The sequence below is a fragment of the Macadamia integrifolia genome, chromosome 2, assembly GCF_013358625.1.
Source record: "Macadamia integrifolia cultivar HAES 741 chromosome 2, SCU_Mint_v3, whole genome shotgun sequence".
Lineage (NCBI taxonomy): Eukaryota > Viridiplantae > Streptophyta > Magnoliopsida > Proteales > Proteaceae > Macadamia > Macadamia integrifolia.
The window spans coordinates 10,980,019-11,002,156 of NC_056558.1; the positions used below are offsets into that span (position 1 = coordinate 10,980,019).

The 22,138-nt window shown below is 35.5% G+C and overlaps 2 protein-coding genes across 3 annotated transcripts in view; one reads left to right on the forward strand and one right to left on the reverse strand.

The window, feature by feature from the left end:
* The window catches only part of LOC122063494 (KH domain-containing protein At1g09660/At1g09670-like), a gene marked incomplete at its 5' end in the record, with an annotated part of 8,647 nt that extends 3,145 nt beyond the window's left edge, over positions 1-5,502 (forward strand). The window contains 4 exons of the mRNA XM_042627196.1: positions 3,062-3,196; positions 3,305-3,421; positions 4,654-4,797; positions 4,886-5,502. Coding sequence (XP_042483130.1) covers positions 3,062-3,196; positions 3,305-3,421; positions 4,654-4,797; positions 4,886-5,032 — 543 coding nt within the window. The remainder of the gene's footprint in view (positions 1-3,061; positions 3,197-3,304; positions 3,422-4,653; positions 4,798-4,885) is intronic.
* Positions 5,503-6,394: 892 nt separating this feature from the next.
* The window catches only part of LOC122062804 (agamous-like MADS-box protein AGL11), a 16,440-nt gene continuing 696 nt past the window's right edge, over positions 6,395-22,138 (reverse strand). The window contains exons 2-9 of one of the 2 annotated variants that reach the window (XM_042626444.1): positions 21,868-22,066; positions 11,364-11,445; positions 10,156-10,217; positions 9,606-9,705; positions 8,873-8,914; positions 8,687-8,728; positions 7,688-7,848; positions 6,395-6,708 (exon numbers count right to left, since the gene is read on the reverse strand). In XM_042626444.1, the coding sequence (XP_042482378.1) occupies positions 6,705-6,708; positions 7,688-7,848; positions 8,687-8,728; positions 8,873-8,914; positions 9,606-9,705; positions 10,156-10,217; positions 11,364-11,445; positions 21,868-22,049 (675 nt within the window). In that variant the 5' untranslated portion in view covers positions 22,050-22,066 and the 3' untranslated portion in view covers positions 6,395-6,704. The remainder of the gene's footprint in view (positions 6,709-7,687; positions 7,849-8,686; positions 8,729-8,872; positions 8,915-9,605; positions 9,706-10,155; positions 10,218-11,363; positions 11,446-21,867; positions 22,067-22,138) is intronic. The other variant, XM_042626453.1, reaches the window with a different exon arrangement.

Sequence of the window (22,138 nt, forward strand, 5' to 3'; positions counted from 1 at the left end):
AAAAAAAAAAAAAAAAAAAAAAAAAAAAAAAAAAAAAAAAAAAAAAAAAAAAAAGAAAAAAAAACAAAGAAAAGAGACATGCAGGTTGCAGTGAAGAAGTGAAGAAGATAGGAGGGAGACTGGGAGAGGAGAAGAGAGCTGGGAAAAAACGCTAAAAAAAAAAAAATGAAAAGAAAGAAGAAGGTAGAACCGTAGAAGGGAGAGGAAAAGAAAAAAAAGAATCTCTCGTACTGTAGTACCACAGTTCCAGCTGCAATAAGAAAAAAAAAACAGAGGGAAATAGAAGAGATTTAGAGAAAGAAGAAGAAAATACAGCAGGAAGAAACCATAGAATGAAGAAGAATAAAGAAGATGAATAAAAAATTAATAAATGCATCAAACGCTCTTGCCTTGGTTTGAGGAATGTTTTCCGGAGGAGTCTCATCACTGCCGTTGGAGTTTTGTCGCCACCAGAGCAAGATCCGAAGGGGGAAAGAGGAAGGACACGTAATGTGATTTATGTTTTTTTTGAGGTTTGCTATTTAAATACCCTTGATCCCATGCTTCTCATGTGTAAACTTCCCTATATACTTGCCAATCGATAAAATTTATATGGAATCAATGGTAAAATAGTTATAAAAAATGGGCATAAGGCGACCATCTTGCCCATAAAGCGTCATAAGACGCCTCCTTATAGCGCCTTAATAGTTAAAGCGACCACCTTATGTGCAGCCAATAAGGCGGTGCATTGCCTTATGCTTCCAATACCACCTTGGTGACGCCTTAATAACTATGGCGACAAGTCTACTTCAATTTGATGTAACAATTCAACTACATAGGTCGCCCAGTTATTTTGCCTCACAATGCTTTGGAAAGTAGACACTCCCTAATTTTGTGAGTCCCAGCCACATGTTAATTACCTCTTTGAGAAAAGTAGAAACCATTTGACTTCTAGACTATTCTCACTAAAATCAAAGTTTGAAGATTTTTTTTTTTTTTGGATTAGTAGCATTTTATTGAAATAAGCTTACAACATAAATGTACAACAGGCCTCCTAGAGGGAGGGTAGCAACATAGTATAGAACAACTACACTATAGAAAATTAACTGACCCTTGCAAGAGTGAACCCTTGTAGAGGAACACTATTCCCATGAAATATCATTGGACGAGTCACCTTTCTAGCATTGGAAGTTTAAATTAAGCCATTATGCACAAGATAATCTTTTCTATGCTTATGGAATAGCTGTTAAAACATAAAAGATGAGTCAGGAAGAGCCTAGAGGGAAAAAAAATCTTATATTAGGTTATAGCCCCCCCCTCCCTGGGGCCCCTTTTTGTAAATTAACGAGGGAGAGGAAAAATTCTTGATTCATAGAATTGTATAAAAATTTGGTTGGCCTAGGGACAAAATGAATTGCTTCATACATGGAACTCGTTCAGCTTACTACTTTGGGATATGGACAATTCAAAAAACTTGGCCATAAATTGTTGACATTTTGAACAGCCATAAGTTGACTCTTTTTACTAGACTATTTGGCTACAACTAATTTGGCATTGACATTGCTTTTAATTGCATTACAGGCCACTTTGAAATCCTTTTCGTGATTGGTGCTTCGCGTTATTGCTTTTTTCTGCATATGATGGTTCTTTTTAATAGATTGAGGATGTTAAATTGATACATTTAGTTTGTCCATACGTTTTTGGAGAAATTGATCTGCTGTATCAAACTAGGCAGGGCTCATCCTTTGTTGAGTTCATTGGATTCTAGCTCAAATCCTTGCTCACTTCTGTCAATGTAGCATTTTTTTGATAGAATAACAAAATCTTGTTGCTGAATGGGAAATAGGAGGTAAGGATATAATATAAATGTATCACAAGTATACTATACCCCCTTAGGGCCCTTGTACAAAGAGAAGGAAAAAGGCGAACTATTTGTACTTCATACAATTGGATATGGTTCTCTATACAAATTCTGTCTAGTTACCCCTGGCCAGAGAGTCTGCTAAGGAGTTTACTGATCTCTCTCCTAGAGAATGAGATGTTCCCTTCGGAACATAGCTGCCATGCCCTTTTGATTGGATGACCAGCCTCTATGAATTTTGCCATCGTGTGATAACCATTTAATGACCTGAGCTGTGTCTTTGGTTACTAGGTGATTCCTATGATGATTACAAAAGATCTGAGGTGCCTGGGCCACAGGCATTATTTTCTCTATGTTTGAATTTGTACTCCCAATGGGACCCAAGAAAGCTTTAAGGATGCTACCCACATCATCTCTGAAGGCCCCCAATGCCTGCTGGTCCTGGATTTCCTATGCTCCTCCCATGAAAGTTGAATTTAACTGGTGAAGAATTGGGTGCTATTCACTGGCCAATCATTGGATGAGATGTGAAGTCTGACCACATTTCCCCCTTCCTTCATGATGTTCTTGATTGGTTCCCATTGAGCTGGCGGGCATTATGGTTTTTTTTTTTTTGATGAATAATAAATATATTAACACGAAAAGGAGTAAACAAGAGACCCAGAGGGAATTGGGAGAGGGAAGGGCATTATGCTTTCACATACTTGTTTGTCGCTTTTTTTCCCTCTTTGAATACTGGTTGTCTCTTCCCTGCCATATGCTCCAAACATCTCCGTGATAGGAGTCTCCACATAATCTTTCCACCTTGCTTTTTTTGAAGGAAATTAGGGTTTCAGAATCATAAAATTTGTTACTAGAGACAATAGCTAACACTTTCAGAATCATGAACTTTGTTACTAGAGACAATAGCTAACACTTTTGGAAACTTTAATACTTCCCTATACATTAAAATTGTACATACTTCATTGAGGTACTTTTATTATAGACTTTTTGGATCTTCCTGAAATTCTCAGAGCAATTTGGGAAGTAAAGCATTTGTCATTAAATTTAAATGATCGAAATTTTGACATATAATGGGGAAGAGGAGGGAGAGAGAGAACAGGTAAATTAGCAAAGGATCATGTTAGGCATCATTGACAAGTGGCACTTTTTGGTTGTTACCAATCAGGTGTGTTTAGTTCTGAAGAAAATGTTATTTATCCCAACTGTATGTTGCTTCAGGAAAATGGAATTCTTCAAAGAATGGGTTCCTTCCAAGCTTCTCCAATTGGTTGGCATGGGGCACCTGGAGTTACAACTAGTCCTGTTGTAAAGAAGGTTATTAGGCTAGATGTTCCAGTCGACAAGTTTCCCAATGTGTGTAAAAGAATCTCTTTCTCTCTCTCTCTCTCTCTCTCTCTTATTTTGAATGATTCAGAGCTGGCTATTGTGTTCTGTAATTACTCCAATTATGATCATTGGCAGTACAACTTTGTTGGTCGACTCTTGGGACCGCGAGGGAACTCCTTGAAAAGAGTTGAAGCTACAACACAATGTAGGGTGTACATAAGAGGACGAGGTTCTGTGAAGGATTCTGTTAAGGTATTTGACATTCTTTTCTGTCTTGTAGTAATATTTTTGAAAACTGTAAAGAGATATATTCCTTAACATAATTGCTGGTTAAAAGTGAGTTGCCTAGGATGAATGGATAATGCATACATGAACTCAAGATATAGTTCATTATTATCTGATCTCTGAATTTGTTTGTCAACATCTTATCTTGTGGATGTCATATTACCTTATGCTGCTTTAAATTAACACTCTCCACCTATGTAGCAAGTGCACTAGTTGAAGGTGTCTGACACAACACCCAATACATGGACATTGGAGCTGTCTTTTTGGATATATTATTTGATGTCTGTAAGACTATTTACTTAAGCTACATTTGCAATATAAAACTGATGTTCTTGGAATAAGCTGATTTAAATGAAAACTGTCATGTAAGCAATAGTGGTAGCAACATGAAAAGGTTTTATTTTCCAAAACTGTCAGCAAATGTAGAATTTATGTTGTATAGTAATCACAATATAGAATATTTCTGAATTTCTTTGGATTAAGTTATCAATTCATGCGATCTTTTTCTTTTGTACTTCACTTATCCTCTTTCCTTCATCAATCATTTTTCCTTTTATATGGAATATTTTCTTTCTACAAACAGTCTCGTTCTAAACAAGGGAAATGTAAACTTGCTGGTGATGCACAAATTGCAGTGATCTATGTAACATGTTGGGGATGTGTGCTCTTTTTTCTAAACAGAATCAGCATTCATTGCTTCTGCATTTTTGTCCAGTAAAATAAGTTTCTTTATCCAAAATATCAATCTTTGACCTTTAGGTTAAACTTCGATGGTGATATTTGGCACAATGAATTGAACGGGGTTGTTGGGTTTGTTTGTGAGACTTAAAGACAAGTCATGTTAACATTGCATTTTAAAAGAGGGGGGGGGGGAGTATGAAGTTGGGAGTTCAGAGTTAACCTGCTGGCTGCCAAATGGCAGTGATATATGTCCCACTGTGCCAAGCTTGGTAGGTTGATAAATGTCCCACTGAGACATTTAATTAGTTAATGCTGAAAAGGGAAAACTTTTGGTTAGGATTTATTTAGGTTACTAATAGTAATCCTTATTTAAGTTATACTACCTGATGTTATTTTTCTCATTAAGTTCTGACCTTGTGACAAAATTCATTCTTAAGATATCGACTGTCATCTTTCTTTTTATTGTATTTCAGCATTTGATCTGGTTTTTTCCTCATGGGGCTTCTGATTTCCTTTAGGAAGAAAAACTCAGAGATAAACCAGGATATGAGCACCTAAATGAGCCTTTGCATGTGCTGGTAGAGGCTGAATTTCCAGCAGATATGATAGATTCTCGTCTGAATCAAGCTGTGTCAATATTAGAAGACCTTTTGAAGCCTGTGGTATTGAATAATTCTCCTATACAGTATTTTCTTTTTCCTTGCATCCTTCTTTATTTCTGAGCTACTTGGTGAATGGTTTCTTTCTCAGGATGAATCCTTGGATTACTACAAGAAGCAACAATTAAGGGAATTGGCAATGCTAAATGGTACACTCAGAGAAGAGAGCCCTCACATGAGCCCGAGCATGTCCCCCTTCAATAGCGCAGGGATGAAACGAGCCAAGACAGGACGATAACCCTTATGTTCTAGTTGAAGCTTTATGGAGAGTGATTCTGATTTCTATTCAGGTTCATAAAAAAGCCACTCTTTGAGATTGTTTCTGAATGAGTTACCATCTTACGAGTATCTTGGGAGGCTGAGAAATTTCGACTGGTTAGTTGTACTCGGAGTTGTTTATAAGATTTGGTGTTGGACATATCTCAGATGGGTTTGTATTCAATCATTGTTTGTTCCATAAGCCGTTAAGCCTATTTTCAGTTATCTATTCTTTCTTGTATCATTCCCATACAGTGCAATTTTATTAGTACGGGGTGGCTCCATTCAGTGCTCCCCTGAATGATTTCCTTATACTAACAGCTGTTCAGTCTAAAGTTTAATGCACTTTGGAGTCTTTCCATCCTATGGCAGATACATGCATAATTTTATTCATGCATGTTTTGAGTGTAAACTTAAATTTCATGCTTGTATTATATTTTAATTTGTTTACTTTGGACGTGTAATATTATTTAAACATCGTCTTGAGTATGAAGTACTAGATATGCTTGCTTCACACCTGCATTGTGCAGTACCTTGTACAAGGCACAGATTCAAACTTTCAAAGTGACTGTTGCTTCTGACTATTGGAGATTTTGCCTTTTACCACCTTTGTTTTGAAAACCTAGTAATATTCTTGTCATTTTCAGTTCCTAGGTGTGTTCATGTAGTTGTAGGCCAAGTTACCATATAACTATTGGCATGGTATTTTTGATGCTTCATGGTAATGTTCTTCATTTATTGTGTATGTAAACTTTTTGATACATCCATGCAAATTCCAATTTAGGTAATTTTTCAAGCATATTCTTTAAGTTGTGAGAAACAAATTCTGATGTTCAGATAAGAGGGTTTATACCTACAGGTAACCTATTATCTTTCAAATCTTGGCCATTCTTTGAGCATATTCTGATAAGAGGGTTCACAGAGGAAATATTGGAATATACCAGCAGATTCTTTAGGTTTTATGAAAAAAAATTAAGTTCACTTTTTTTTTTTCTCTACCAAATAAGGCTTGATTAAATATGGCATTGGTTTTAATCTTTAGGCTTTGAATAATCTAGTTATCCTCTTTATTGCTACACCCTTACCTACCAAATATTGGAAATGAGTTTGAGGGGGCTTGACCTGGTGGTACTATTAGTATTTTTAGAATACTACTACTCTAGTAGGCCTGTTACCGAGTAATGTTTTTTGTAAAATGAAGTAGGACCCAATTCTCAATCATGGTGAAGAGAGAATCTCCTTTGAGTCTCACCCATTGATTAGCTAGAAGAAGGGTATTTTTCGATCAGTTACAATAGGGGGTGGGAGTTAATGATGAAACGAGTTCAATCACAAGGTCACATTGCGAGTGGTGAAGGGATTTCTTAATTCTCCATAAGTTGAAGCAAACTTAATCCAATGAAATATGTTAAAAAGATAAAACTGCACACATATTAGCATAATATTAGGAAAGGACTTGCATCTTAGTAATATATAGAAGGGTACTAAATCCATATTAGGAATTTTAAAGTGAATACTTCTTGCTACTAATACTTATGACTTAAATATGTTCTTGGGTAAACTGCCAGAGTGAACAATTGAATAACTAGAAGAGATCTTCACGTTCAGTTGCAACATAGATGATCCATCGGTATACATGTTACTTCACCCAACTACCTGCATGGACATAAAAACAAGACATGACATTAGTAGATAAATTATATATTATATATTCAAATATTGTTATAAGTGAATATTCATTAGATTGCAGCATTAGGATCACACTACTGTCATTGTATTTGGTAGATTGTAGCATAGAAATCGCACTACTATTTTGTGGCATATGAACCCTTGGCATTCCAATACTGCAAATGAGGGAGGGTTCCCATCAAGAAATGACTTAAGGAAACCAAATGAAATATATATGCATTAAGGGTTATATTATGGTTTAAATCAACCTAGGGGAATATGAATTGAAAAACCTAGATTAGTATAGTATGAATTGGCTGCATGAGTAGGTGATAACTGCGATGAATGTAACGTTAGGAAATAGAATTCAACTTTCCTAGTAGTCATAGATATGATGGAACTTTAAGAATGTCACTTATCTTGATAAAAAGATACATAGTTTTGTTTTATTTTTTATATAAATTTGGTTGTCTCATGTAAAGGAATCAGTATTCATCTCTATCATGGAAATCAGTTGGAACTTTTGCTCATAATGTAGAAGCTTCAATAATAGTAGCAAGGGAATTATTTTAGAGGTCAGTCCTGATTCTTCAAACCAGTTTTATGATTGAGGAGTTATAGATTTGTTTGCTGAACTGGTTTCGGGTTTTCATTTAACCTAGAATTGTAATCTTTGTCTTCAGCACAACTATTAGAAGCATAGCAGAGAGTAGTTTCCCTTGTACCAGGCAGTTCGTGCATGTGAAAGTCTCACCAGGAAGAGGACTATATATTCATCCAGATTGGAAGCCTTTTTTTTCAGATGCTGGAAATCTGAAATGGTAATGCTGTTCACATTGTCTAACCCATTTGGTATAGACAAAATCTCTCATAGAAAAGTGACTGGTATTCGAGGGAGAAGGTTCATATCCCATGAGTAGAACTTCAGTAAACTGCATATAGTCTTCAGAGTTGAAAGAGATCTTACCCCAGATGGAGAGCTGTCTGACTCTGATCAGGGTGAGAATAGGCAGGTCCTCCCTCCAACATATTCACTTGATAGTAGTTCCGGGAATCATATGACTGGATTGGCTCGAATTCTTGCCCTGTCACCATATTTGCTTGCTGTGCACGCTCGTTATCAGCTATCTGAGTTCAAGAATGAACCCAGATGTTACAGAACTCAAAAATGAAATTTCATAATGGAATAGCATAGTTAGCTGGAAATGTTGCATGTGGAAATGAGTATTATAAAAAACTTTTTCGTGCCTCGAAAGGTACCCATGATAAATTTCGAAGCAGGCTAATGTCGGCATAAGGACCATAATGCATGTGAGGTGATCTTCACCTTCTCAATATTGGGATGATGATGATGATGATGATGATGAAAGAGATTCTCGAATAGGCCTGGATTAGTAATGCGATTATAGGTATTAAAATAGAAATTGTCTTTAAGAACCCGTTTCGACACTAGTAGTTGATGATGGTATCCTAATTTCAATCTGAACTGTGGTGTAATGTTAGCATGAGCTTTAAGGACCATGACCCTGTTTCATTGACTCATTCATCATCATTCACTAATTGGATCACTGTGTTCAAAGTTCTCATCTATATCAAACTGTTTGTCTTTGAGATATGGTCTGTAGATGTGGTTTCAGATATGTTGACAAGTGATTCAATTATGTTATCTATTTTCATAACATTTTTAACATTTTGCCACTAGTGGTGTTCTGTTTATGCCCAATGTTCTTTTGAGCTCCACTGATAAATAGTGTCAAGCTGTACAGATCTGTTCTGCTGTTCCACTCCATTTAGGGCCTACTCTGTTATTAACTTGCAATCACATGTTTATGGAACACACTACTATGAGGTTGACTGGTTTAGACAAGGAACATTGGTTTGTCTATGAGTGAAAATATAGCTCCATTGAGTTATTCAATAGGTGAATGGAGGAGGAGATTAAAAATTGTGATGTTATTCGACATACCTTAGCTCGCAGATACATATTGTCGTTCTGAAGTTCCATTTCCTGTATTGAATGTTTAAAATTAGTCGACCATTTAATTTGTCGGAATTTGGTGATGTCGAAGATTAAATTGCTAGAGGAAAACAGAATGAAGATTTTTTTTTTGGGGGGGGGGGGTGGGGAGGTGTGGATGGAAGAATATCCTACCCTTTTCTGCATGTATTCAATTTCGGCAAACAGTAGCTCATGCTAGTGACAGAAACCAATGAAAACAGAACAGAAGATGTTAGCAAAGTAGTGAAAAGGCATCTGTGTAAGCAAAATATAGTGGCCAGGCCTAGAACACTAGCTCATTGCAATTGAAATTCTACATGGGTGCTTAAGTGAGTATTATTGAGTACTCCTATTTGATGCTATTATACTTATGGGCAAGAGAACGCTACCCGCTTGTGTAGCCACTGTGCCAGTGCTTAGACCAATGGGAGGCTGTCCAGAGGCATCTACAGTATATGGGGGTTGAGGGAGCAGCAGTCTTTTCACGCCCACCAGTGTCTAGGTCACTCACGCAAACGGGTAGCTTTCTATCTCACTATACTTAATATGCTTGGTTGATAGTCTCATTGTGTTGTCTCCATGTTTAGTTGGGGAGTCCTCTCAAACTTCTCTTTACTTTGAGGGATTTGGTCGTTGGGATTGGCTGTTGAAGTTCAGGCTTATGTTGTCAAGGGTATCTGGCCCCTAGAACTTTGTGCCTGATCAGCAGGGTAATGCTGAAGAAGGGAAGCCTATATACTCAACAGACATCAAACCATCTGGATCCACCTATCTATCTAATGGTTTGATTATCTGGTACAAAGAGTTGAACTTAAATCTTTGGAAGAAAATAGTAGAAACTTTTCATCCGGGTTGCCCCTCCCCCTCTCTCTCTCTCATATGTTACCTTCTTCGATCTGATGCGCGTGATGCCTCGTTCAAGTCGGTTCTCCAGCTGTTTGAGCTCCTTGACAGTGAGAGAACTGAGGGAATCACCCATCAAGTGTCTGCAAACACAGGACAATTAGAGTTCATTACACTATGAATAATGCTTCTGCATTGGATGAGTGAGCCAGGGGAGGCTTTTGCAGTGTTTGGTATTCTTGGAGTGCATTCTCTGGTGATAATGCATTCCAAGATATCATAATAAACGCAACCCTAATTTCAAAGTTCACCATATGATTCGAAACACTTTCAAAGTATAGAATTGAAATCTTCAGAGGGTGGGGGTATCTGGGACCCAAAAAATTTAGAGATTGAGAAGATGAGATGATGAATATATGTTACATAGATAGTGACAGCAAAATTTTCATTTGGCATTCATCAATGCTAACAATGGAACCTTTAATTAAAGCTCTTACAACCACATGTTCAAATTAATTCATAATCAATGCAAATTGCTCCATGAACACCACTGACAGATCAAAACAAGCTCAATATGAAAAGAGTAGTACTACCTGTTTGCGTTTGTCAAGATCTGTATTTGTTGACGCAGCTTTGTAGCTTCTTGTTGATAGTACTTCACCCCATCCATGACAAGAAAATATAAGTAAGCAATCTAAATTGTATTTGATGACTATTTTCTATGAAGGAAACTAACAAAACATATGATAGTTATGGTTCCATTTCCTTCAAACCATGATATATTTAAAATTATGTTAATCATAACTTGTGTTTGGAGTACTTTTTTTTTTTTTTTTCAGTCTGTAAGATTATAACATTATTTGCAAACAGAGAATCTATAAACATTTTGAGGAAAATCACATTATTACCACAGCCTTCATTATGATCTTCCACAAAGAAGACTCTATACATGTAAGAATGTGTGACAGTTTTCTATTTAAAACCTCCAATATAAGGATTGAAGGAAAATATAACACACAAGACTTCTTGAAGGTTAACAAAATTCAAATTATGTGGTAGACCTGACTTCACATGGTCATATATATAGTCAATATATTCTATGAGCTTTATAAGTGGTTTGTTATATAATTTATGTTAACTATCCTAGAAAGGTTTCAAATATTGGAGAATGAGGTAAAGAATTTGCTTCTCTATGGTAAGAAGATGTCCATCAATACATACATGTACAAGAAGCCAAAGATGTAATGGTGTATGGATGAAATATATTAGCAAAGTTTTCGTAAACAGTCTTAACCAAATGGCTCCAATATCTGTCACATGGAAGATCAGATAGAACTCAAATTTTGTAGACATATAGACCTCAATGGCTGATCCCTACACGTCAAGCCTCAGCCACTAAAATTCCACTTCTATTGATCATTCTTTTTTTGGTTTGGACATCCAAATAGAGTTACCTAGTAGCAAAATAAAACCACATATATATATATATATATATATATATGAAGGATTCATGGACTTACAAGGGTGGCGGAAAAATATAAATATGCATTTTTGAATATGTGATTTGACACATGGTTAATGTATAATATGTATAGCTAATCCAATGATCAATTGTCCAAAATGAATGGCACACATGCCATGCCTCAAAATGGTGGACCGTTTGGGACCATGAACATAATTTTTTTTTCCAAAAAAAATATGGTACCATGGATTATCTTTTATAGACATTGTATAATGTTTGTTTACAAATGATTGGATTCATGGCTTATAAAACTCTGTTAGTATGGATGCAATAGCTTACTTGAGCATTTGCCTCTGCAATGGAGGTCGTGTTTGAATTATCTACAGAGACCTTCTTGTACCTGTCTATTATTGATCTTATGCTGTAAGGCAAACAACATGAAACCAAAAATATTAGAAAACATCATACATGAAATCTAATGTTAAAAATCCTTCAAAAGTAAACATAATATATTTGAACATAAAATAAAGGGTGATGGTCCTGTCACCTGTGGGTTCATCTCCCACCCAAGTGACATATTCCTTTGTGCTTAACATTGGCATAACACATATACATAACTTCTATTCAATTAGTAACAAAAAGGATAAATAAAGTTGACCACATGGTGGAGAAAAGCTTTAAACATTGTCCCTGAGAATCCAATATTTGGCATGCATGACCCCTACTAAGTAGATGCAACACATTAGATAAAGGGACAATGATATTGGCAATCCATTTTTGCTCCAAGCACTACCCCTACAAGTGATTGGTGTAGTGTTCAGCGAAAAAAATAAACAACATGAACTATTAAAAGACAATGTCTATACTTAAAAAAGAAAAGAAAAGAAAAAGATGATATCTATAAACAACATGAATTAATATAAAAGATAAAAGATAAATTAGCATAATCAAAAATAGCTCAAAGGATAATGATAAAACATATTCATACTTTTTTTTTTGCTAAGAATTAGCAATTAAAATTTATAAATTTAAAGATAAAAAGTAATGGGAAAGAATCAGATAATCATTGAGCTACTATTCCACATTCGGCATGGCCATCAACATAATAAAGCTCAAGAAAAACAAGGAAAATCAAGAGAATCTAAATCTGGGTCTTAGTTGAGCATCCCAGCTTACATCAACCAAAACAAAAGAAGGTGTTCCTTCCCAAATTGTTGAGGATCTTTCAATAGCAGCATGTTTCACAAGCTTGTCTGCCACACTATTTCCCACACGGAAACAATGAGAAATCAACCATGAAGTACTATCTAGGTATCACTTATTATTTCTCCATTTTTGCTGAAATACCCAAGGGATATTTTGATTCTTAATACACATGATCACTACTGACTATGAATCACATTCAATCCAAAGCTAGCTTATGTTCATGGATATCACATGGTGAATATGAGCAAAAAAGGCTATAAACTTAGGAAATAGTTTGTCTTAACTCTTTCATAATCGCAAAACTTCGCATTGGAACTCCATTGTTGTCATGAAACATTTCCCCAACACTAGCACGCCCGGGTAACCTAGAGAGCAACCATCGATATTGAGCTTGTAGTATCATTGAGGTGGGCATTGCCAAACCACCTCAGTAATCCTGCTTGGGGCTTATGGGACAATCTTCACTTGGAACTATCTTGATGTCAACAACTCATCACAATCTTTACATTGATAGAAATCAAGATAAAAAAATCCACTAAGTCCTTCAACACCGCCTTGACCACCAGAGAATGAAATCAGTATAAGTTATCAAACCTCCATCTATTCCTTTCGTACCAAATGTGAAAAGGAACAAGAATGACAAGAGCAAGCAAAGCTGGTGAAGGGAGACCACCATAGCTTTTCTTTTCCATCAAGAGAACAATTCTTCAATGGAAGGGAAACCACACCACTGAGTATCAAAGAGCAACACCTCCGACCACACTTCAACACTAAACTCACACTCCAAAAACAAGTGATGGAAAGATTCTTGTCTTCTTTTACAAACCTCGCATCTGGAAACCATCGGAACCTACTACCTCGCCACCTTATCATATGTAGGAAAAATTCCATGAGCTATCGACAGTCCAAAGATAGAAAATCTAGGGAGAAAGCCCTTCATCCATAATAACCAAGCCCAAGTCAGATTTTTTTCCCCCTTAAGCCTTCCCAAGCATACCAAACTATAAACAACTCAACTTAGAGCGAGACCACACCTGCTTAACATGAACAAAAATTGAAGCGAGCTGAGTAGCATAGCCTTGATCTCGAACAACAACCATTTGAGGAGAAAAAGATAAGGGAAAATACCATTGTCCCTCAATAAAATCTGAAGCCGATGCTGATAACCTTCAAGGTACTTGAATATCATTTGCTATCAAATCAACAAAGCTAAACTCTCCTAACCATTGATCATACCGAAAGCTAATAGATGATAAATCTCCCACAATCCATCCTTCTGATTCACCAACAAAACTCCAAACTTTCCTCAGCCTTGGGAGAATTGAAGATGATTTTGAGGATGGTTTAAGAGAACATCATGAGCAACAAACCGACCTCTTAAGAAGGCAACAAATACCAAGTTATATGACTTGATGTACCATCCAAACTTCGTTAGAAATGCCAGATTTATCCCCTTTATGCCTAGACCTGCCTCCTGCTTGGGCTTACACAGACTACTCCATTTCACCCTATTTCCTTATGTAATTTAAGTCATATATAAGTTCATATCAAAGATCATTGCAAAAATATCCTTCAGAATTTTGGAATGTGTCTCTCAACACTAGCCTATCTTCATGAAAACTAGATCCACTGTGGATAATATTCTAATATGCCATGATGTGGTGAGAGTCATCAATTGAGCAAAGAAATGTTGATCCATTTCTAGTGTTGAAGATAGACCTCCACAAAGCCTATGATCCCATTCGGGGATCTTTCCTATATGAGGTGATGTTAAGAATGGGATTCCCTTAAAAAAAAATTTGGTTGGTAAAGAATATTTGGAGTCAGCCATGTTCTCTGTACTAGTGCATAGTAGCTCAATGAGGTATTTTATAGGAGGTAGTCTATATTTATTCACTCTTGTTTTGGAAGTTTTATTTGCCTTCTTAGAAAATCTCATTATGGATAAAAAAATTCTTTTGCCTCCTCGATGCAAAGCTTTATCCTTATTTCTCCTTCTATTTGTAGATGATCTTATGATGTTTGTCAAGGCTGATCTCCCATCAGTGTCGCATGTGATGAATTCTCTTGCACTGTTTTACTTATTTTCAGGTCTCCAGATCAATCGTGTTAAATCTTCTATCATCCTTGGAGGGGTCCCTCATCTCTACCATCATCAATATTCGGAGGTAACTATTTTTTAGAAGGAAAATTTTCCACGATATATCTAGGTGTCCCTCTCATCACTGGGAAACTAAAGTTAGCTGATTATTCTTATATCTTCAAGCTTGTGAGAAGGAAAATTGAGGGTTGGAAAAGAAATTTTATCCTATGCTGGGTAGTTGCAACTAATCAACTCTATTATCCAAAGAGCCTACATCTATTAGACATGTATCTTTAGTCTTCCAAGGATTTCTATCAAGAATATCAAATTTATTTTTGTCAGATTCCTTTGGCCAAGGCCTAATTTGAATTGTAAGATGTATCTCATTGCATGAGATGAGGTTTGCAAGCCTAAGGGGGAAGGAGGATTAGGTATCAAGAGAATCAAGGAGATGAACTTAATAGGGACTTTAAAGTAGATTTTGTGGATTGCCTAAAAAAAGACAGCCTTTGGGTGAAATGGGTAAACATAAATATCTGAAGTTGGATTCAGTTTGGATGGTGAAGAGTATAAAAAATTGTTCTTGAGTGTGGCACAAGATTTTGAAAGTTAGGATAAAGCGAAAGCTCTCAACGACATTGCAATGGTAATAGGCTTATCTGCTACTAAGTTGTGGCTTGATCCATTGCACCTTGATGGAGTCCTTATCAAGTGATTTGGAGACTACATTTGGTATGATTTAGGTTTCGATAGGTAGACCCTCCTTCAACCCATATTATGCGATGGTAATTGGGACTCTGTCCTTAGAGTTTAGTTTGATCATATAGAAGTTTGGGTGAAGCTTCTTGCTATCTCTCACCTCCTTTTTAAGGAAGATGACAATCATTTGGGAAGGATGCTCCTCTGGGGAGTTTACATCTAAATCAGCTTAGAACGTAGTTCGGCAACTTGGGACAAGGGGTAGATTGGTGGCTGCATGTCTTTCGTTTTGTATTCTTTGTCACTCATTGACTGCTTGGTATTGCCTCCATGATGCTCTTTCCACATCTAGCATTTTTTATAGGAGATTGATTGTGGTGCCCCCTTATGTATCTTATGCTGGTCCGGGTTAGAATGTAAATGTCACCTCCTTTTCCAATGCCCATTCACTAATCAAATTTAGATGGATATATTAAGTTATTACTACCCAATCTGGAGACATTCAAGCAATGACATAGTAGATGCTAATTGGGGTTATTAGAAGTCTATTGAGAGAAAATAGGAGTCCAACGTAAGTTGCAGACTCCTCCCTTGGGTTTTTTTCTAGTCCTATTAGGATTGTGGGTTTGATTTTTTCTACTCCTATTAGGACTGAGTTAAAATTTAGCAATTAAAAATAATTTCCTATTTTGTTCTACTTTGTTCTTTCCTATTTCTAGTAGGACCTGTAATAGCTATTCTATTTAATGAATGGAGAGGGCAGCCCCATAATAATTGATTGAGACTCCTTTTGCTCCATAATCGCAGGTCTCGCTCACGCTCTCTTTCTTCTATTTTCTTTACATGGTATCAGAGTAGGTTATTAGTAACTAATTGTCTCATTGATTTTCCATTTTGAGAGTCGATTTGAGTTTTCGTTTTGAAGAAGGAAACCCTAGTTCAACAAAGAAGAAGAATTAGGGTTTCATATACTGTAGGCTGAAAATTGGTATGTAGGTTTATTATGTAGCGTTTATATGATCATCATCTGTGATTATCATTTGTTGTTATTGGTCAAGTTTATTGTCGCTACTATTTCGTTCAAATCACTATTTGATGGGATCGTTTTTTGCTCCTGCTGCTTGATGCTATCACTGTTTTTTGCTAACGATGGTGATGTTGGTTGTTTGCTAATGTACTAATTCTTTGATGAATAAAGTTATGCTAATTTTCTACTGGTTGAAGAAGTTCTGATTCTAGTAAATGAGTTTCCTTGGATTGTGTTGCATGACTGTCGAGGATAAAGATTGTCTATTGATTTATGATGGAGTCGATAATTTATATGTTGATTTATTTCTTTTCGATTTGCTGATTTTCTAATTTTGGTTGGAGTTGTGGTGTCGATAGATAGAGTTGAAGGAATCCATCTCAGGCTAGTATTTTCCCTTTGTTCCACTGGCTTTTTGGTTTCGTTTTTGTTAAGTTATCGTTAGTTTTTCATTTTAGTTATTGATACTCTTAGTTGGTTATTTTATTTGATTATATATTTCGATTTATTACCGTGAGGGGGATTGTCATTATTATATGCTCAAGTCATCAGTTGAAGTCGAATTTGCTCATGTGTATCCTCAACAATAATTTTATCTTTTTAAATATAGTATATTCAACAACCTGATGCTGTTTGGTCACCAGTAACCTAATGCTGCTTAGTTTGAGGAGATCTTTATTTGAGGCTCGTAGGTGCTTTTGTTGTAGCTATTGGTAGCTGCTCTGTTGAAGTGCCTTCTTTGGGAAGGTCTTTTGATGTAGCTGTTGGGTGCTACACTATTGGTAGAGTGCTTTCTTTTGGAAGAGCTTTCATTGCTTTTGGAGTTGTCGATGGCTTTATGATGATTGATTGGAGTTCTCTCTATGCCCGTTGGAGTTCTTGTTGGTCCAAGCTAGAGCTTTTCGTTGCTATGTGTATACTCCAGCTTAAGGGGGAGTGTTAGAAGTCTATCGAGAGAAAAGAGGAGTCTAGCACAAGTCGCAGACTCATCCCTTGGGTTTTTCTAGTCCTATTATGATTGTGGGTTTGGGTATTCCTAGTGTGGGTTTTCCTTGCTCTATTTGGACTGAATATAGTTAAAATTTAACAATTAGTAATAGTTTCCTATTTTGTTCTATTTTTTTCTTTCCTATTCCTAGTAGGACTTGTAATAGCTATTCTATTTAATGAATGAAGAGGGCAGCCCCATAATAATTGATTGTGACTCTTTTTGCTTCACAATCGCAGGTCTCTCTCACTCTCTCTTTCTTCTCTTCTATTTACAGGGGTGTTGACTACTTTGATAGAGAAAGTATTGGGGATGCTGGGAAATTGGCTTATGCACTACAATTAGCCATATTTTGTCTAAAAAAACTTCAAGAATTCCGTAACAAAACAAGGACAATACCTCTCATAGTGCATGACATAACCCTTGACATTAGGAATGGGTGAAACAATGTGATCTTCAAAGAGAAAAAACTCTACTAAGAATGTCTTTCTTGTAGACTCTTGGGATCTACATATTTAATGGTCCCGTCTCCCTTGATCTCTTTTGGGATGTTCTTTGTTTTGGTGGCTCTCTTGTGAGTCCTTGTTGTTTAAGTCTGTTTCAATTTGGCTTTGATGTCTTGGGAATCTTTTAAGTTTCCATGTTGTACATTCTCTCTTCCCTTTCTTTTGTTTTTCTTTGCAATAAATTGTAATAAAAAAGGAACCTGCTCACCCATATTTATTTACAAATACATTTCGTTGTTTGATTGTATTTCTAATTAGTTTCCTTATATCACACATACGTTATGTTTCAAACAACAAATCTACTCTTGAACTATATTAGTTATCTTTCGCGATTGCCATACATAGCAAAATCGCTATTCAAATATGAGATTTTTATGATATAGATAAGGTTTACAATTTTATACTAGGAGCTATCTGATTTAAAAAAAAAAAATATATATATATATATATATATATATAACCTTCTTTTTATTGTTCTTTGTCTTATTTTCAAAAGTTCTTAAAGGGAAAAACATGTTTTCAAAATAATTTGAAAAATATTTACCATCATGACATTCTCAAGAGTTGTCATCATCTTACACATTTTTCGATTAGATATGTGAAATAATAAAATTGCCAAATTTTACCCTCATCTAAAGGTAAAGTATCTTCTAAAAGGAAAAAGAAAGATGTCTAGTCGAGTGGCCCCTGCGCTAGACATAGGGGTGTGCAAAATTACATCCCCCATGTTAAATAAAAATTTTCATTGATGTTGATGCCCCTGTATGTGTTCTTATTGGCCTTCACATTAGTGCAGAGGTCAGGCGATCAGGCAATGATCGCTTGCTCAATTATTTGACACCTTAAGGGGCGTCAATAAGAAAATCCATTTATATTGTTTAGTTAGATAGGTTGCATATGGGTATGTAACCCTTACTCTTTCCATATATTGAAGACCTTATTGTATCCTATTCCATTATCAAACCCATATGTCAAGCCTATACCCAATTCTAACGCATAGACCAATATCCATTCTTCTCTATATTTTGGGATTTTGTTTTTTTTTTTTTTTTTTCTGTCATTTATTTATTTTTTATTACAATTTTAACCACGAACTTGATTGAATATGTTTTCTTTATGTTTAATATAAGCATTTGATTTCTTCTTACAAAAGAGAAAATCTCTTGGGAGTTGGGTTGACCAAGGAAGGTAGCTTAAAAGGTAAGTATATTGGAGATCAAGTTGAAACTCACCTGTCTTTAAAGATGTAAATGAATAATCAAAATTCAGGCCAAGATTTGATTAGGATTCATATCTGTTTATTGGGATAATTGAATATCGGATACGACTTCAAAACTTTTTGGTATTTGGAAGGTGATTAAACATAGATGCAGAAACTGAATTTATAATTAAGATTATAAATCAATGTTCAAAGAATTAACGCTTTTATATGTATCATATATTTTTATTTATTTTCTCATAAAATAGAAGCAACTAAGTATTTGTTTTAATTTTATTTTTATCAATATTTGAGTATCAAAACAATTAGTCGGGTACTATCAGATTCAAATTAAGATATCCGAATCCTTCACGGCCACAAAGTTAGATGCTTAAGTGAAATAATTATATATCGGATTGAATTTGGTAAATGAACATGAATATAGTCCCCCCCCCCCACCGTTGGAAACCGCCACCTACTAAGTTTTTCAAAATCAACTGTGATGCAAGTCTCCTACCTGGATCGATGAATGGAGACATTGGTTTTATTTGTCATGCCAATCATGGAGGTCTGCGGTTTGCTATCTCTGATTCAGCCCCATTTCAAGTTGTTTCGGTGGGAGAAGCTATGGTAATTCACTCAGCCTTAGTAGAGGCCATATCTAAAGACCTTACTCAAATTATGGTGGAGTCTGACAACAAAAATGTAGTAGTTTACTTGAATCATGGAATTGTCTCGGTATCTCTCTCAAAAGCCTATCTTGAAGGATATTCTCTAAGTTACAATCCTACTTTGAAACTTCTTCTCTTTTGTTTTTTGTTTTTTGTTTTTTGTTTTTTGTTTTTTGTTTTTTGTTTTTGTTTTTTTTGTTTTTGTTTTTGTTTTTGTTTTGTTTTTTGTTTTTTGTTTTTTTTGTTTTTTTGTTTTTTGTTTTTTGTTTTTTTGTTTTTTTGTTTTTTGTTTTTTTGTTTTTTTGTTTTTTGTTTTTTTGTTTTTTTTGTTCCAAGGGATCTTAATAGTTTAGCTGACTCTGTGGCAAAGAGGACACTGCCTATGATGGACACAATAATTTGACCCATTTTTGATTCATAGATCCAAGAACAATATTTTTTTCGATTCATTGATCCAAGAACAATATTTGGCATCCATGAACTGTTTAGCCTCCATGAGCTTTTCCTGTCTCTTTGAATAAATTCCATTTCACCAAAAAAAGAAAACACTTTATCTTGGTCATTGAACCACCTGCATGTCTTGTAAGGTCATTACTTGATCCTACCCTACGCACTGACAGATATACTTGGAATATGATCAGCGAAGGTTCAGAATCTTGGTCATTGAACTACATTTTTTCGCAGGCCACTAGATTCGGACCATTTTAGAGCTTCTAATCATTAGCATTTGATCAGTAGTCCCCAGATCACATTCTCTCTCTCTCTCTCTGAACAGAAAGAGATGAGGATCACGTAAAGGGGAGAGTAATCTAATGAGGAATCTAACTATCTAAGTAATGGAAGGTGTCCACCTGCAGTAAGCATGAGCAAGTGAAGCCTTTCTTGGGTGAGAGAGTAATACAAAATGAATGGAAGGCACGCAACCCTAGAAATCATATTTGGTAAGCAAGAAAGCAACGTAGAGAGAGCTACACAGACATAATAGTCGTTGGCAATGTTGTAAATTTCTGCAACTTCTGTAGGACCCACATTAATAATAATAATAATAATAATAATAATAATAATAATAATAATAATAATAATAATAATAATAATACATCTTTCCTTCCCTCTCTCGACAAAGCTCTATAAATACTAAGGGAAGAATAACTGAACCCTTATGAAATTGAGAACATGAAGCAGAAGAGTAAAAACCATGGGGCCAAAATGAAGAAACGAGGTCATAAATCAGTGAAGAAAACAGTTGAACCCTTCTAAAATGGATCAAGAAGAAAGGTACACAAACTAGCCAATCGATGCTCCATTAATGGTGAAATGGGAAATTTAGAAAAAAAAAAAAAACTGTCTTCAGATTTTTCTCTGAAGATTTCATGTGGGTTTTACGTTGACACCAGAAAGGAAAGGAATAGCTGGAAAAGAATTCTTATTCAGTTTTTCTAAATTGGTGAAACTTAACCAGTAAAACAGATGTTGGTCAAGAAGGAGATGAGATGAGACTAGAAGAGTAAAAACCTTATGGGTGGTGGGTGGTAGTAGCAAATAATTGTTGCCAAAGCTAATTTTTTTTTTTTTTTTTTGGGGGTGTGGTTTTGGGGGTGGGGTTTCAAATTTTCTGGTTGAGAAGAATTATGAAGTACAATTAATGTTGTCTTTCATAAATTGATGCTGGTCTTTTAATAGGGACAGAAGGAGCAAAAACATCAAGCCCCATGAAAGGAACACATTCCGGTCTTAAGAAGAAGAAGAAGAAGAAGAAGAAGAAGAATGCTACAATGGGATAAGAAGCAAGAAAATGAACTAAACAAGGGAATCCAAGATCCATGCATCGATCAAGTCTCTCTCTCTCTCTCTCTCTCTCTCTCTCTCTCTATTTTATTTTATTTAATGGGGTGATACAGTACTCAATTTAGAGAACTAGGGCTCAAGGTCCTTCTCATAGTCAAACCAAGAGAATATCTGTGAACATTTATTGATTTAGCTGAGAACCAAATGAATTTGAAAAAAAAAAAAAAACACAGGAATCTGTAAATTTATGAAGTCAACATGATAAAGAAAAGGAATCAGATCCATGGCTAGATCTCAGATAAATCATGAAAGAAATCTGTGGTGTGTTATATCTTCTATTCTTTCTCATCAAAAGAGAGAAAAAAAAGATGGGGAAGGAAATATATAGAAGCTCTTCTGTATTTTCCAAGTTCAATAAAGGCATATATAATATCTTTACATATGGTGAAATGAAGTCAGGCATAAATGAAGCTAAGAACTTTTCCTTTTATGGAAACAATGAAACTGGATTCAGAAGATCATCATTAACTTCTGTATTTACTTTTACCTTTCTTTGATTCGTTTTATTGTTTCTAACCCTAAACTGACATAAAAGGATCACAACATAAAAAAAATTTAAGGAGAAGGGTTTGAATGAGGATCAAATTCTTTCTAGTGATTGAATAATAAACATATATTACCTGTTATTAGAGTATTCATAGAGGCGACCGCGGCTTGAGAAGACGATTAGGGCTACTTCAGCATCACAGAGGACCGATAACTCGTAAGCTTTCTTGAGCAGTCCATTTCTCCTCTTACAGAAGGTGACCTGACGGTTTGTGGTGTTCTCAATCCTCTTGATTTCAATCTTTCCTCTCCCCATTTAACTCTTCGACACTGCTGCATGAGTAAATGTTAGAAAACATATATTGCTACCTTCATCACATGTAGTATTTTTTTTTTTTTTTTTTT